The sequence below is a fragment of the Anabrus simplex genome, chromosome 3, assembly GCF_040414725.1.
Source record: "Anabrus simplex isolate iqAnaSimp1 chromosome 3, ASM4041472v1, whole genome shotgun sequence".
Lineage (NCBI taxonomy): Eukaryota > Metazoa > Arthropoda > Insecta > Orthoptera > Tettigoniidae > Anabrus > Anabrus simplex.
Genome location: NC_090267.1, coordinates 264,136,920 through 264,154,843, shown reverse-complemented (window position 1 = coordinate 264,154,843; position 17,924 = coordinate 264,136,920). Strand labels below are relative to the sequence as shown.

The following is a 17,924-nucleotide window of genomic DNA, read 5'->3' as shown; positions in this document are numbered from 1 at the left end:
ATGCTAGGAACAAGATTCGCATCGAGAGATATGTTTTATAATGTTATATAATGTGTATGTGACATAGTTGTTGGCTTAAGATGATAACGGTTTAGAAATTTCATATCGATCGATCATCTTCTCGATTCAATTCAGATTTCATTTTCATTCGGTTGGTAGCACCAGGCAGCACTATCGATACCGGGACAGCTCCCTCCTTACTCCTCACCCCGTACACAAATACATCAAGATAAAGTGTGCGGACAGTACATCCCGCAGCGCTACTATTTTTTCTAAAAGGCTACGTTGTACTGCTGACATTTCGAAACTTTAACGTAGCTACAGCAAGCGATTCGCAGTATATATACCCGTTCTAACGGCGATATGTAATTTGAAAAAACAAAACTAGTTTCAAAAAAAACCTGCCTGGATACAACTTAAGTTCACGCATCCCTTTTTGTAGCCTTGACGAAACCGTGGTCAAAGCACGGCCATGACCAGCAATGACTGCGAAAGAAGTAAGGCGTTAACCGGTTTATGCGAAAGCTGCTTGCAGGAAACATCCGGGATAGATATACACTACAAAGGAATGTTCTGCTTCAAACATATGTCTACAAAATAATAATTGTACACACAATAGTCACGTCTGGTAATATGTGAGATTATCTTACACCTAGCATTACAATTTTTATATAAAGCAAGTGAATTCGCTCACATCTAGAAGAGTACAAGTTCGATCCTCCTCGTTGACAATCATAAAATTATTCTCTCTAGTTCGCTATTTTCACACTAGGCAACTGCTAAGGGAAGTGTACTTTAAAGCTAACTGGAGTATACGCCATGTCAGTGTGACGTAACGTAAACTGTAGCACACTATTTAAAAAAGTGTGTGAATAAATATTAAGGTATTATCTTTGTTGGCAACAGTGTGTGCGTGTCATCAGTCATGGAGCGACCAGTAAAGAATGACTTTGGTGAGAAGAGAAACCGTAACATCCAGTGTAAATGTGAACTTTGTACACCAAGTATTAAACCTGATCCTTTACGTACAATATATTTCTCACTAGTAAGTGAGGCTATTACATCATACTATACACATGGCAGTTTACTTCGAATGCCACAACATCTAATTCGCTATTTACCATCTGGGTTTCTCTCAACATATGCCGCTAAAGATTTAGATGAAGCATGGGAGAAACTACCCTACTATGTAAAAGCAAAACTGGAAATAGCAGTCTGCAGCCCATGTGTCAGACATTATTGCTACAGAGGACAGGACGAGGTTGATGGTTTTGACGGAGAAAATCCAATGATTAAAGACTGTGAAGCATGTAAGAAAGAATTTAATCATGTATTTTGAACTAACAGGTAAATAAAACAGTGTGATGTTCCACTTATTATTCGAGTTGCTTGAATAATTCATCCTAACCTATATATGCATACACATACTTTTTTTTTGTTTTTACACCAACCAAATGCTATAACCTTGAATCCTTTACCAGATTTTATTTTATCTATCCTCAAATCACCAACCTGTGTAGGTGTGACAAATTATAGCTTTCACTCACACACTGTCTCAATTCATTTATTATTTATTATTAGAAAAGCGCACGAATGTGCATTACAAATATCATTGACCGTTTTAGTCTTTGCTATAGTCGCATAGAGATTTGTTGTTGTTTTTACATCTTGTGATGTGATACATGTCACAGAACTGATCACACAGAGAACATTCACATTTTTCATTTGGGTCGTGATAAGACATCTTTTTACATATTTTATGGTGGTACCCGTGTACTGCTAGTTTTATTATCACATGTCTTAGCTTCTGGTTGGCGTTCGTCCAATTTCGATTGATTAAGAAATAATTCGTAATATTTTATTTTAAAAGAAACCATGCTTTACAGTTTTTCAACCAATATTTAGGCTACGTGGCAGCACGTTCTTTTGTTTTGTTAAAACACTGTTGTGTTTGATGTCTTTGTTCACTGAAGTTCTTTGCTGTTGTTCTTTGCGGTGAATTCACGCACCCCTAACTGATTCATTAGACGATTCATTAATTTATCTTCCGTGCTAAACATATATATTCGATATCATTTTTGATGAGATAGCACATCATGTGTTAGCCTAACTAATTTATTCGTTCAGAGATCATAATGCATTTTTTTTGTGTTAGCCATCTTGGACAAAGATAATAAGAAATCACAGACATGACACTCTCATGTATGGGCTGTTTGACCTCGATGAGTATAAACAGTTGCCGACGTATCGAACAAAAATGGCGAGATGTTTTTGTTTTATAATTAGTATAGAATTTCGCACAATGTGCATGGAGTAGTTAATTTTCACAGAACTTTCTTAGAGAGAAGCCGCGTCGATTACACCACAGTACGTGATATCTGTCACATGGCCGACCGCATAGTTCACACAGACACTGTATATCCGGGACGTGGAACTTCTTCATGCTGCACACTCTATGGTAGAGATGGCAAACTATCGATAGTAATCGCCATCGATATTTTCCGATATTATGAGCTCTACTATCGATAGTAATCGATAGTTTTCAAAAAGTGGAACGAATCATTATCCATTATGCCCGAAAATAGAACAGTTATTGAACAAGATCCACCAAAAAAAAAAAAAAAAAAATCAGTAGAAAGCACAAGTATTTCATGCTGTGTAATTTCTGAAATTCAAATCGGAATCACTCAAAAATCTTTTCAGGAGCACGTCCGAAACATTCTTGGGCTGCACGCGCTTACCATTTACGTGACCGCCTAAGAAATTCTCGTTCAGCTGCAGTGTTCATTTTGCGATCGCCCGACATTTTCTCGGGTATTGTAATATCTTAGGAAAATGTTTTACAGCATTCTCAACAGATAGCAGGATAGTTTTCAGTTGCTTTCATGAAGTCTTAGACCTAAAATGTGCATATTTTCTCTCTCCTACATGCAGTCTCTGACAACATATAAATATCATTTTCTTGTCCCGTACTGGCATCAACTCAACTAAGGTCAAATTGAATGGAGAATTCCACCTTCCAAAATGCTAAATAGTCTTTCTGCCGGCACTGAAGTCGCAGGTACGCAGAGATACTTAAATGCACACCTATGAATTGAAACAAACTCCTCACCAGTTAACTGCAAACAGCTGAGCACGAAAAAAACTATCGTTGACTATCGATAATAGGCAACTGACTATCGATGTATGACGATAGTGGTCGCTATCGATAACTATCGATAGTGCTATCGATAGTTTTCCGCCTCTACTCTATGGTGAAACCCATGTACTGCAAGACGGGTAACTAGATGTCGAAGCTCGTAGTTCTGAACCTCATAAAGAAAGCACAAATCAGGAAGACTCCGAGGATCGCCAAACCATGGTTCGACAAGGAGTGCTACACGGCCAGACAAGATACTCTGAACCTTTTACACAAGGCACGGAAAACAGGTGGGGAATCCACATATGCTGAGTATGCAGTGAAAAGGAAAACATATAAGGAACTACTCAAACAAAAGAAGGCGCACTACCTAGAAGAAAAGGCTAAATTGCAAGCTCAAGATGCTATGAAAGACCCTTACATTGCTCTCAAACAACGAGCTACGTGCCCTTCTCCAGAATTTCCAATAGCTACATGGGAGAAACATTTCTCGGAGATCCTTAATCAGCAAAATCTCGACATAGCCCTCCCACTTCGAGAAAATCTACATTGTACAACAAGACCTATTGATCAGGAGGAAGTCAAAACTGCTATCCAGTCCATGAAAAATAAGAAGGCAGTTGGCCCAGATGGAGTTTTCAATGAAAATCTGAAAGATACCTGTGACATTCTGCTTCATACATGGACCACTCTGTTCAACGCGTGTTTGACGACAGGGAAAATACCCGAAGGTTGGAGACAGTCGCATATCAAAATGCTCTTCAAAGGCAAAGGAGACAGGGATGACCCTGATTCGTATAGAGGCATTGCCCTCGAAAACAACATTTATAAGACCTATGTCAAGATCCTAGAGAACAGACTAATTGCAGAAACAGGAGCTATGATCCCCGAACTCCAATTTGGTTTCATGAAAGGAAGAGGGACATTACATGCAGTCAAGAATCTCTTGGACAATATACGTGAATCAATGAGGTGGTCAAAGGGGAAATTTTATGTAATCTTTGTAGACTTTAAAAAGGCTTTTGACCTCTTAAACAGAGAAATACTCCTTAGAAAACTAGCGAATATGATTGGAGCAGACAACCCACTAACCATAGCCATAAACAACATCCTTGCTTACAACAGGGTCACGATACAAGATGGCAAAGCGTCCTCAGCAGCCATTATACAAAGCAACGGGGTACTTCAAGGGGACCCCCTTAGTCCGATACTATTTAACATAGCCTTAGCAGATATCTCAAATATCATCCACAAAACATCGGTTGTGATGTACCAGTATGCAGATGACATAGCAATAGGATCGAACAACAGAGATGACCTACAAGCTGTAATGGATAAACTCGATAAGTATGCCGACATGAATAGTCTCATAATCAACAGAAATAAAACAGTGCAAATGGTTTTCCGGAAAGGAGGGAGAATAGCAGCAAATGACAAGATAACAAGCAGTGAAACAGCCCTGGAAGTTGTGAATTCATTCAAATACTTGGGAATTACGCTCCAGCCCTCTTCTACTTCTTTCAGAATTCATATAAGAGAAAGGTCATTGGCAGCCATAAGAAATATGTATGATTTGAAGGAACCCACTAAACTGTCTCTAAATACAGCCATGACGCTGTTCTATGCAAAGGTTCTACCTGCCCTGACATACGGTTTGGAGCTAATTTGGGAACATCTAACTCTATCTGACCTTAGAGTTATTGAGAATGTCAAGGCTAGATTCTTGAAAAGAATTTTGGGTATTTCCAAAATGTCACAGTCAAGACTTGCTTATGAGCTAGCCAGAGAAACCTTCCTTATGGAAGACATAAGAATGAGACTACAATTACCCTCCACACGACAAGAACAGGAACTACTTCATATTAGACTAAGAAAACGAGCCGAAATTGACTTGGAATTCTACGGGACGGACGCAATGATTAATCGAAGCTGGACTGGGCCGAACAACGAACTGAGGAGTGCTCTGAATAGACTGGCCATACATGGTTTCCATCACAAACTGTGCGTACGACCGGGTTTTCATGACCCATCTGTGCAGTGCGTGTGCGTGTTATGTAACAAACGATGTGAACGATACCATTTTAGTGTATGCAGCAAAAGAACAGCTTCCTTATTGGATTACTCTAAAATGTAATGCACATTTGTGCGCTATTTCTTCTTATTAAGAAGCTCGTAGTTCGAGTCCATCCAGTCAGTTGACATCATTGCTTCGGTCGCATAGAAATCGCCCCATATTTCCTTCCGTTTCTCTTGCAGCTCGTGTAATAATTGTTGATAGGCCTCAGTAGATGGCAGATGCAACTGCATGCGAAGTTCTTCCATGTAGTATTCCTGCCGAGCCAGAACATACACCAGGCGGGAAGGGGTGAATTTTGAAAGATTCATAGCCTTTTTCAGATACCTTGCTTTGACACTTTCTAATAATTTCAGGTCTTTCTTCTTCAGGTGGTCCCATATACATTCCAGAGCATACGTCAAGACGGGTGTCACTTTCAGCTTAAATAGGTCCATAGCCGTTTTGAGCGAAAGTTTACTGATATTTTTCACTTCGCTCATTGCAGCCACTGCAGACGCTACCTTCTCCTTTATATGTTTTATTCCGTATGTAAAAATTCATACTATCGCGTTCGTAACAACGGAATGTCTTAATCAACCTCTGATTTCAGACTTTATCCGAATTTTTTTTAAATTTGTTTTTTACCTAGTACAATGATATTTCATTGATGACATTTATTGATGTAAGGTTAGTAAACAATGTGTGTATCTATCGTCAAGAATTACAGCTAGATGTGCATCCTGTCGAAAAATAATTAAAGGTAAGTAGTCGAGAAAAATATTTTTATTATTTAATTAAACTAAGCACTTTTGTGTTGTCCTTCACTCATCACCAGTTGGTTAGAGTCGTTAGTAGCTAACCTTCACTCAGGTAAGCAGGAGGAGAGGAGCGATTCTTTTTTACAAAAAAATCTCATATCCTGTTCACCTTTCGCCAGCAAGTAACCTTGTGAAGCAAATCCAGTTGCTGCAATTATTTAACATGTAGCTGTCTCACCTTGAGCAGTGAGAGGAACTCCAGCAAGTAACTTTTAGAAGCAAATCTACTCACAGGACCTTGCCTTTCAAGAAATATTTACCTCTTACATAAAGACCTCTGGGTAAGTGTAGTTAACATTTCCTACATGCACCCTAACAAGTAAAAGAAGTCTGCAAAAAAAAAATTAGTACCATATCTAACATGATGATTTTTATCTAAATGTCTTTCCTGTCACCAACATAAACAATTCAAGAGGTAATCACATAGGCAAGTAGGGTAGAATTTTTTTGTTTTTGATAATTGAGCTAAGCAGTTAATTACACTCAATAGAGGTTCTTTTTTTAAATCTCTACTAGAAGAGTAAGGTTAATAGTGAACTTGTTTTGCTCTTACAATACCTTTCAGTAAAAAGATACTCAATTACGCACTATAACAAGTGATGTTACCTATCACGCCCACGCATAGCAGTAGAAAGCTACCGCAAGGAGCGACATTCCACACTTGTGTGTAGCCTTGACAGCGAGAGGTGCCCCCCCGCACGTGCCTTGGCAAGTGAGAGGCCCCTTCAGGGGGAGAGGAAGCGCACGGGCATGCGCAGTGGCTGCCGTTGGTCCAGAATTCTTCTTTTATATCTACTCCTGTGTGCACAACAAGCATTCTCATCTTCTGACATCCTCAGCAGTCAAAAAATGTATCTCGCCTCTTTTACATTCTTTACCATCCTCAATTTCTGATGATGGATGAATACACATACTACAAGAAACAAAAACAAGCAAGCAAACTTGTAGTTTCATGCAACATCATCGTGATCTTAGTCATGGGACTTCCACTGTTGTGTGAAATCTGAACTACAAGATGTGAACTTTTATTTCAAAAATCTCCTGTGCCTTGGTTGAATTTAGAACTGCAGCCACCTTGATTAGATACTGGTGAGTATGTCACTCAATTATCATGCCCTGACTCCTGCAAGAAGTAAACAATGAGTGTGCACAGGTGAGTTATAACTGTGTTGTCCTTCATGTCTACAGATCGCAGTATCTTTCATACACAGCCATAGTACTAACTCTTGAGTTCTCATGTTGCCGTGCCAGTATAATATTAAGCGTAAGGAATTTCATGTTTTTATCCATATTGAACTGAGATCACAATTAAATAAGCTTATAGTGGGTTCCACCTTTTCAATACATTTACAATGTTGTTATCTGATGTTTACAACATTATTTATTACAAATTACCGGACATGTTTTGGTGTACAATTTTTACCACCATCATCAGCTGCATGAAAAGTGTATAGAAACTTGGCGGTCAAAACAATGAACAGCATGTTATCATACTTAACTCCTTATATACAGGCAATAGAATGATGTTATAATTAAATTCAACTTCTTATTGATGACCTACAACCTGTTTTCCAGTCTTCGACCGGGTCAGGAATGTAATGAATGAAACTGTATACTAGCTGAAGTACCTGTGCTCCGCTACGGAATTCTAAATTTTATACAGAATTCTAGGTTAGGTAGTGTAAACAGTGTGAGCAAGATTGTATTAAGTTGCATAGCTCTTAAAGTTGCCCTAGAAGCACGACGGGCAAGTCACCAACATCTTTTCTCATATGAAGACTGGGTTAGGGAATTTTCATTGTAATGGTAGGCCAGCTTGCCTATTGTCAGTCACAATCAGGTTGGGGAGTTTTCATTGTAATGGCAGAAACTCACTCTCCGCCTGCCTTTATAGATTCTCAGAAAGATTCTCTTAGTGGTTTTCCCAACTGAAATGAACATGGGTCATTACAATGACGTCAGTAGGAATGGCGCGATTAAAAGCAATGCCTTCATATGAAATACTCGATCAAATGAAAAACCACACATTTTCTCACTTTTAACGAACAGTACTATGCTGCCGAACTAACAGTCCAAAGCTACAGAGCTGGAATGACCAAGATGCAGACATCCATGATCCGTGAACAATCTTTGTCCTTTTTTCGGCGGGGGGTGGGGGGGTTCATATAGTGGATAGTCCCATAGCAAAAACTATGCCCGTTTACTTATCTGTCTCCTGGGAGTACCCGATGAGTTGGAAAATCTCAGTTCTTTCCCCCGCCAGTGTAGTGAATTATCTGACGTGGAGGCAATTTTTTCTCCAAGCCAGAGAAGAAACCACATCTTCGCTGCCAATTTGGAATAAAATTAATGTAGATTTAATGAAAGTGAAGAGGAAGAAGCTTTTCCTAAGAAACGGCTTTTTCCAGGGTTGAATTTTGAGTTTTTTAGTGAATTGTGGTACTATAATTTGGAATAGGGCTAAATTGTAATTCCAGACCAGTTCATACTACTACTCCTACTAACTGAGCTTCTGACTTAAGTGCGCACACTGCTCATTCAAAACAGCGCGTCAGAGTAGGTATCGAATAGCTGGCATACTATGATGAACCAGTGTGTTACGTACCAGCAGTATCATAAAATGTATGAACCAGAGGATTGGCATGCTAAAGAAGGAAGTTATCTAACTCCTCAGCTATTTCCCGCCAATATTCAGTTAGGCTGTTATACTCGGTACGCAGCAGTAATCCCATCTATCGGAGTTGAATGTCAGCATAAGAGACAAAGAACATTACAACAAACAATGGTCAGTGTAATGTTATTGTTGATCTATGTTACGCGCTTTCGATATTGTAAGCCTTCACATTATTGTCTTCCGGTTCTGAAATACCACTCTTATAGTCGGTATGGTAAAACTGAATAAAACATAAATGATCGGAAATTATATTCTCTATAACTTTTGTTATGTAGTACTTTTCCATAAGACCAAAAACATAAGTATTTAAAAATTAAATTTTAGGTGCCTTCCCCTAAACTACCATTTTACCCAGGGTGAATAACATTGTTTATAGCTTAAACTGTAGTTTCTTATTCCCCAACTCTATATACCGATTTTCATTAAATTCTGTTTACCCATTTTGTCGGGGCTCGGCGTTGATATGGACTTAGCAACAAAAATCCAAGTTCACGAATATCTGTGTTATCATAGCTGGTACGGTAAAAATGCATAAGACTTAAATGATCAGAAATTTAATTCTATATAACTTTAGTTATGTAGTGTTTATCGATATGACCACTAATAATATAAATATTTGAGAATTGAATTTTAGGCCTTCCCCTAAACTACCATTTCACTCAGCATGAATAAAATAATGTATAGCCTAGATGGTAGCGGCTCACCCCCCCCCCGACTCTACATACCAATTTTTATTAAATTCTCTTCAGCCGTTTTCTCGTGATGCGTGTACATACATACATACATACATACATACATACATACATACATACATACATACATACATACATAAATACATACATACATACAGACAGACAGACATACAGAAATTACGGAAAAGTAAAAACCGCATTTTCTTGTTACTGTGGACATGGTTGATACAGAAATACCATTATTTTCAAATTCTGAGCAATGTACAGACAAAACTCTTTTTTTATATATATAGATAGGCTAGTATTACAATGGAGTCGCCACACCCAAGGTGATTATTAATGATTGATAGATGCAATGAAATGATAATGGAGAGTGTTGCTGGAATGAAAGATGACAGGGAAAACCAGAGTACCCGGAGAAAAACCTGTTCCGCCTCCGCTCTGTCCAGCACAAATCTCACATGGAGTGACCGGGATTTGAACCACGGTATCCAGCGGTGAGAGGCCGACACACTGCCGTCTGAGCCACAGAGGCTCTCTAACTTCTTATTATGCTAGGTTAAAACTAATCTGTTTAACAAGGAGATTCTTGCATGTCAAAATATAAAATATAGAATTCTTCATTTGGTATATGAATGGTCTTCGGTTCCTTAATGTCTATAATATTATACACTCATAATATTGGTTTCACATGTGATCCTAAATTAGAGGATTGAAGTTGAATGCAGTCCGTTTGACATTAAGATATTCATTTTTTGTATATGTTATTTTGTTGAATTAAAAGTTTGTTGCATATAAAAGAATTATTAAAACTGAGCCGTCTTCTTATTTTTGTTGAGTAAAAACGTAGTATTTTTGATGCTGTATATGTAGTGGTTGAACTGTGTTAATTTGCCCTATAGTTGTTAAGCAGGCTACGATTCTCAGTTCAATAGGCACCTCTAAAGCTGTGTACCTCGCTTGACGGCTGCAGCACAACGAGGTTAACAACTATAGGGCAAATTAATATCACAGTTCAACCACTACATATACAGCATCAAAAATACTATGTTTTTACTCAACAAAAATAAGAAGACGGCTCAGCTTTAATAATTCTTTTATATGCAACAAACTTTTAATTCAACAAAATAACATATACAAAAAATGAATATCTTAATGTCAAATGGACTGCATTCAACTTCAATCCTCTAATTTAGGATTGCATGTGAAACCAATATTATGAGTGTATAATATTATAGACATTAAGGAACCGAAGACCATTCATATACCAAATGAAGAATTTTGTATTTTATATTTTGACATGCAGGAATCTCCTTGTTACACAAATTAGTTTTAACCTATCATAATAAGAAGTTAAATTTAATTATAACATCATTCTATTGCCTGTATATAAGGAGTTAAGTATGATAATATGCTGTTCGTTGTTTTGACCGCTAAGTTTCTATACACTTTTCATGCGGCTGATGATGTTAAAAATTGTACACCGAAACATGTCCTGTAATTTGTAATAAATAATGTTGTAAACATCAGATAACAACATTGTAAATGTATTGAAAAGGTGGAACCTACTATAAGCTTATTTAATTGTGCCAGTACAAGACGAGCTCATAATATCTGCAAAAATCATGTTATTGAGAAATAGGGGTTTGAAGATTTCTTAAGTGGAATGTACCGTGCCTCCATACCTTCTTTACCATCTTTCATTTCTGATGTTGGATGAATACACACACCACAAGAAACAAAGCAAGCAAGCAAACTTGCAGTTTGATGCAACAACATTGTGATCTTAGCCGTGGATATTCAGTGGAATACTGTGTAGGAGGGATACTAACTGGAAGGTGATCAGGGATTTAAATGAGACTATGGAGTGGGTGTGTGGGAAACTGGGAATGAGACTTCTAGATCCTAATGGGTGGGTAGGAGATAGGGATCTGTGCTCAGATGGCCTTCACTTAAACTGCAGCAGTACGTGTAAGTTAGGAAGTTTGTATAGAAGGGTTATAGGGAGGTACATTCAGGAAACAGGGTGGACTAGGGAGTGATGATAAGGGTACAGGGATCTGAAAGTCAAGTAGGGAGGACTTAAAACTGTTATTGTTGAACTGTAGAAATATTGTAAAGAAAGAAATAGAATTAATTTAATAGTTATACATAGCGTCAATGCATAAGTTTGTGCGGTATTGTTTTGGGGTTGGCAACAATGAGGCATGAAGGGATTGCTTATCGTTATGCCATTGTTTTAACTGAGTTTTGAGTTTGTATGTTGTGAAACACAAGTTTTTTTGATTGTAAACGTATTATTTGTATATATTTCAGTCAAACGGATATGGAATGTCAAGTTGAGAAAAGTAAGCATTTCCGACACATTTTATTCTTTGATTTTAACCGAGGATCTAGTGCAGCAGGAGCTGTGAGAACAATTTGTGAAGCATACAGGAATAAAGCAATTGCTGTAAGAACAGCCAAAAAATGGTTTTCCTGCTTTCAAACTTGTCTGATGATCCACGTTCAGGAAGACCTTCAGATTTTGACAAAAATTGCTTGAATGAGTTGCTTCATGAGAATCCTCGTCAAACAACGCGGGAAATGGCACAAGTTTTTGAATGTGATCAGTCAACTACTCTTCACCATTTGCATTCGATGGGTAAGGTACAGAAATTGGGTATATGGGTACCACTTATGCCAAGTGTCAGTAACAAAAATCAACAAGTAAACACCTGTTCATCATTGCTTGCCCAGCACTGGTTGGCTTGTGACAGGCACAAAGCATTCTTTTTGAACATTGTCACTGGTGATGAGAAATGATGTCTGTATGCCAACATGAAGAAAAGGAAAGAGTGGCTCAGCCCATCAAAAAAAAAAAAAAAAAAAAAAGAAACTCCCCATGCCAACGATAGTGTCCATCCACAGAAAATCATGTTGTGTGTTTGGTGGAACAGAGATGGCGTTCTTCACCATGAACTTCTTCCAAAAAAATGTAACAATTACCTCTGCTGTGTATAGTGACCAGCTAAGATGGCTTGCCATTGCTATTGACAACAAAAGATAACAACCAGTCTTATTGCTCCATGATAACACTTGTTGCATACAGCGCAATTGAGCAAAGGTGTGATTGCTGAACTTGGCTGGGAACCTCTTCCTCATCCTCCGTATCACCCTGACCTTGCCCCCTCAGAATTCCACCTTTTCTACTTTCTTTCTAACCACATTCAGGGACAAGTATTTCCTGACAAAGCTTCTCTTGACCAATGGCTAACAGATTTCTTCCAGTCAAAACCAAAACAGTTCTACAGGCGAGGCATTCAACTGCTATCTGAATATTGGCAGAAGGTCATAGAGTGTGGAGGTGAATACATCACTGAGTGATTGTGATTGTGAGTTACAGTACGTGACAGTGACAGTAAAATAAAATAAAATATAAGAACCGCACAAACTTATGCATCGACCCAATACTTACCAGATATTGTCTCAGGAGTTGAATCATGGCTGAGAAAAGATATTATGGATGCAGAAATTTTTTCATGAAACTAGAGTATTTATCATAGAGATAGGAATGGTAGGAGGGGGAGTATTCATTCTGGTGAAAGAAGAATTTAGAAGCTACGAAAAAGTTAAAGATGACAAACATGAAATTCTAGGTGTTAGGCTCATCTATAAAAATAATAGGTAATTCAATGATTTTGGAGTGTACATACCTGAAAAAGATGGCACAGCCATTGATTTAGAATTATTTGATAAGATAATAAGCTATGTGGGAAACGATATGGAAAGGAACCTGATTGTAGTGGGTGATCTGAATTTACCAAATGTCAGTTGGAAAGATAATGTGAATGACAGGAAGAATGACCAACAAATGGCAAATAGGAGGGACAGCTGAATCAGAAAGTGATAGAACCAACTAGCATAAAGAATATTCTGGATGTGGTACTGGTAAAACCAGATGGGCTGTACTGAGAAATCGAAGTAATAGATGGTATTAGTGATCACGAAGCTGTTTTTATCATAGTTAAAAATAATTATGATAAAAAGAAGGTTGTAAAAGGAGGACTATTAGACAGTACCATATGGCTGATAAGACAGGCATGAGGGTGTTTTTAAAAGGTAATTATGATTGATGGAAAATGGTAAATAAAAACCTAAACAGACAGTGGGATGGGAATGTAAAAACATGTATTTACCTCTAAAGGTGGTAAGGAATGGTAAAGGCCTATATTTTAACAGAAGTAAAGATACTCAGAAGTAGGTGCAGGTTGGAAAGAAATAGAGTTAGAAATGGTTGTGGAAGTAAGGAGAAATTGAAGGTACTTACTAGGAAATTGAATCTAGCGAAGAAGTCAGCTAAGGAACATGATGGCAAGCATAATAGTAGTCATACAAATTTTAGTAAAAAATGGAGGTGTATGTATAGGTAAGGCAGAAACAGGTTTCAAGGAGGACATTCCGAGAGTAATTAATGAACAAGGGGAGTTAGTATGCGAGAATCTTCAGAAGGCAGAAGTATTCAGTCAGCAATATGTAAGGATTGTTGGCTACAAGGATAACAATCAAGCTGTTTGTGATACAAGGTTCATGAATTTTCAATGTAAGCTGGGGAGAGATTGCTATGACTTTAAAACTTTCGCTAGGCTATGTAGCTCTACTTCGCGTATGATTCTCTTTGGACAGATTCTATCATAACAAAAGACCAGAAGTTCTTTTTGTAATCTTGTGCATGTTTATTTTCATTCAAAGAGAGCTTCCTTAATTTTATATCTTGCTGTGCACTATCGATAAACATCAGTGAACCACATACAGGGTTATGGAACCAAACTTTGCGGCTGTGAACTTGCATCCGGGAGATAGTAGGTTCGAATCCCACTATCGGCAGCCCTGAAAATGGTTTTCCGTGGTTTCCCATTTTCACACCAGGCAAATGCTGGGGCTGTACCTTAATTAAGGCCACGGCCGCTTCCTTCCAACTCCTAGGCCTTTCCTATCCCATCATCGCCATAAGACCTATCTGTGTCGGCGCGACGTAAAGCCCTTAGCGGAACCAAACTCTAAACTAAACAGAATATGGAATCAAACTTGCTTAGGCACAAACATTCTGTGACTCAGAGCCAGTGTATCTGGCCAATCTTCCTGCAAACCTGCAGCAATGTTTTTGTGAAAGTAGCTTTGAATTTTAACAAGTGTTTGGGGCACAACATGTTTGTGCCTTTACCTTTGTGCAAGGTCCACTGACAGACATCCTTATGGGTTTCTTACCCCACCCTGTACTTTAATAGTGGCTTGCAACCCTCTTCTTTGTGAATTCTCGAGTTAGTTCAGTTCGCAGTCTCAACCATGCTACTAGAAATTTGCATTTTGTTTATCCATGTACTAGTGAACTACAATCATATTTTGTTTTCAAGTATTTGCAGTTGTATTTGCAAGTATTGTGAATTTTTGTGATGTGAAAGTGTCACAATGAATAAAGTGAAATATTTTAAATGTGAACTTTAAAGTTATAAAGACAGAGTTTTGGCCAAGTAGTTAGATCCTCTAAGACCAGAAATGTGCATGAAACAGACGACCAGTGAAAATGAGGCATGAAATCATAGGTATATGAACTATTTTTAATTAGACATATATTTCAGTGCTTTCTTTTTTTTTTTTTCAGGCTTCTTAGTAGCATTAGTGACAACTCGTGTGTTAAAAGTGACAGTCTGCAAACCCATGGTAGGACAATACAGTAAAAGCAGGTCTATAACACTGTGCAGACATGGAAGTCCAAGAACCAAGCGATGTGACAGTTACATATCTTTATGCAAAGTAAATTGTCACTTTAACGCTTTATTTCAAAAACATTTTCAAATCTTACATTCGTCATCTTTCACTTATTACCTTAATAAATTAACAGTTTTATTCTCTCTTGAATTTACAAGTTCTTGCAGGTTTCACCTGACCAAGGCTTCTGTCATTCTCCTTTATGTTGTTTAGTCTTTCCTCTTAAGTTACCCTTGCTGGTAGATGACATCTGGAGAACTTCCAGGCCAGTCCAAGATAGTCAGACCATTCTGTTCAAAAAGAAAACCTTGACTGGAACTGTTACATAGATCCATCTGACTGGAGACTGTTTAGTTCTTCATCCAGTTAGGATCATTTTGGTATTAATAAACCTGACAATTGGGACAGGATGTTCAAACCCACTGTAGGAGAAATATCTCCTAAACATCTTCTTCTATCAAAGTTTTTTTTTTTGCTAGTTGCTTTACGTCGCACCGACACAGATAGGTCTTATGGCGACGATCTATCAAAGTTTAATGGTTTGGTGAGATCTGTTTGTTATCAGTTTGACAATATATTGGACCTGGAAATGTGGTTCTCCTCAGAAAACGAGTTGGAGATGAGACAGAGTTGTACAACACCACCCAAACAGGTAGGCTGGAATGAGAATTATCTGTTAAACTTACCGCATGTTGCAAGTATGCAAACACAATGTCTGGGGCATTTTTACCCTGCAGGCACTTAAGTGACTCATCATCTGTTGCTCCGACACACCCTGTAATGTTGGCAACTGCTTGGCTGTGCCTGTAAGGCTCATTATCTATTACCCATGGAGCAACAGCTGAGCCACTGAAGAGCATCACCTTGGAGAACAAGTCTGAAACAAGAACAAAGCATGTTCCATAACCATCAAAGGACTTGTCATCTTTACATCTGCATATTGTCATTGTCTTTAAACACTGAGGAAATCCTATGTAACTGCTTGTACTGCAACAAGGCTCTGCCTGCTTTTGAAGATCACATGAAGAGCACATGATCATTTTTTTTTTCTTTTTCTTGTTGCTTTACGTCACACCGACACAGATAGGTCTTATGGCGATGATGGGACAGAGAGGGGCTAGGAGTGGGAAGGAAGCGGCCGTGGCCTTAATTAAGGTACAGCCCCAGCATTTGCCTGGTGTGAAAATGGGAAACCATGGAAAACCATTTTCAGGGCTGCCGACAGTGGGGTTCGAACCTACTATCTCCCGAATACTGGATACTGGCCGCGCTTAAGCGACTGCAGCTATCGAGCTCGGTCATGATCATTTTGAACATACCTGTTGAGAAAGTACTGAATGAGGAATTTTTATATGAGAGAATAGAGAAATGCCAACCAAGATAGTATGGGTATGTCAAGTGAATGGAGGACTCAAGGGAACCACCCACTTTTTCTGGAAATTTCAATTGTTTATACACTTCCAGCCTGTATAAGTTAAATGAGATCAGAAATGATATTGCCTGTCACTCTAAGTGATTGGTGTTACTAGGTAAAAAGTCTGAATGGCCATGAAAGCTGGGAAAAGGAAAATCTTGAAAATCTGTGTTGTCTCATATTGAAAAAAATATGAGTTATGAAAGATCAGAAATAGCATTTTCTACAGATCTTGTTAACTATAACATTTGGATAGCAATAATATTTGTGGAATTGATTGGAAGTTTGTGAAAAATGCAATAATCAGAAATATCTTCATTAATATTTGTAAAAAATGTCATCATCATCATCGTCATCATCTGCAGTTTCCAGCTGCTGGCCGGGTCTTCTTTTGTAAAAATGTTTAAAACATAAAATATTGTAATTTATATTTTGCACAGCATTTTTACATGATAATTTTCAAAACAACTAAAATTAACAGGGATATTTGGTGTAAGAAATTTTGATGATTATGGAATGAAATTGAACCCATCAAAAACAGTAGCATTGAAAATCAGCAGACATAATACAGAATGCAACATAAAAATACAGGACCACCAAGTTGAAGTAGTACACCGATTCAGTTATTTAAGAAGCGTAATGGCTAGTAATAACAGAGCTGAAATAGAAATAACAAACAGAGTAACCAAAGGCTCTAACTTTTACAGTATCATTAGACACCTACTATGGGATGAGAAGGTCCCACAAAGAACAAAAATGATCCTGTACAAGTCATATTTCATTCCCATCCTTACATATTCTCTGGAAATCTCCACACTAACATCAAAGTATTGTAGTAGAATTCAAGCCTGTGAAATGAAATTTCTTAGAACTGCCCTCCAAAAGACATGACTTCATCATGTGAAAAATGATGAGATCCGATCTAACCTAGGTCTCAATGAATCGATGGAGGAAAGACTTAGGTCATCTAGACTTAAATGGTTTGGGCATGTTAAACGAATGAATAGCACAAGGTTACCAAGTGCTTATTTGGAAAAGAGAATAACAGGTAGAAGACCAGCTGGAAGACCAAGAAGAAGATGGATGGACCAACTGAGGGAAGATGTGGAGAGAAGAGGATGGAATTGGGAATCTGTCTTGGACAATGAAATGTTTTTGAATAGGCAACTTTGGAGGACGCTCGTTTTCAAACACCCTACCCGGCTCGCTGGAAAGGCAAACCGATGATGATGATGATTTGGCAAATACTGTTTTGCCTACATTTTGAGCCACTCCCTTACTGATACTGTTGTGCCACTGTGAACTTGTCAAACCTGACTCTCCCTCAACTTAAAGACTGAGTTTCGTGAGGTTCTGTCTTCTTTTTGCCAATGATGTCTTAAA

The 17,924-nt window shown here is 38.1% G+C and overlaps 1 protein-coding gene across 1 annotated transcript in view; it reads right to left on the bottom strand.

Annotated features, from left to right (window-relative positions):
* The window catches only part of LOC136866224 (esterase E4), a 113,956-nt gene that overhangs the window by 40,225 nt on the left and 55,807 nt on the right, over positions 1-17,924 (bottom strand). Inside the window, exon 6 of the mRNA XM_067143008.2 lies at positions 15,814-16,004. Within this exon, the coding sequence (XP_066999109.2) occupies positions 15,814-16,004 (191 nt within the window). The remainder of the gene's footprint in view (positions 1-15,813; positions 16,005-17,924) is intronic.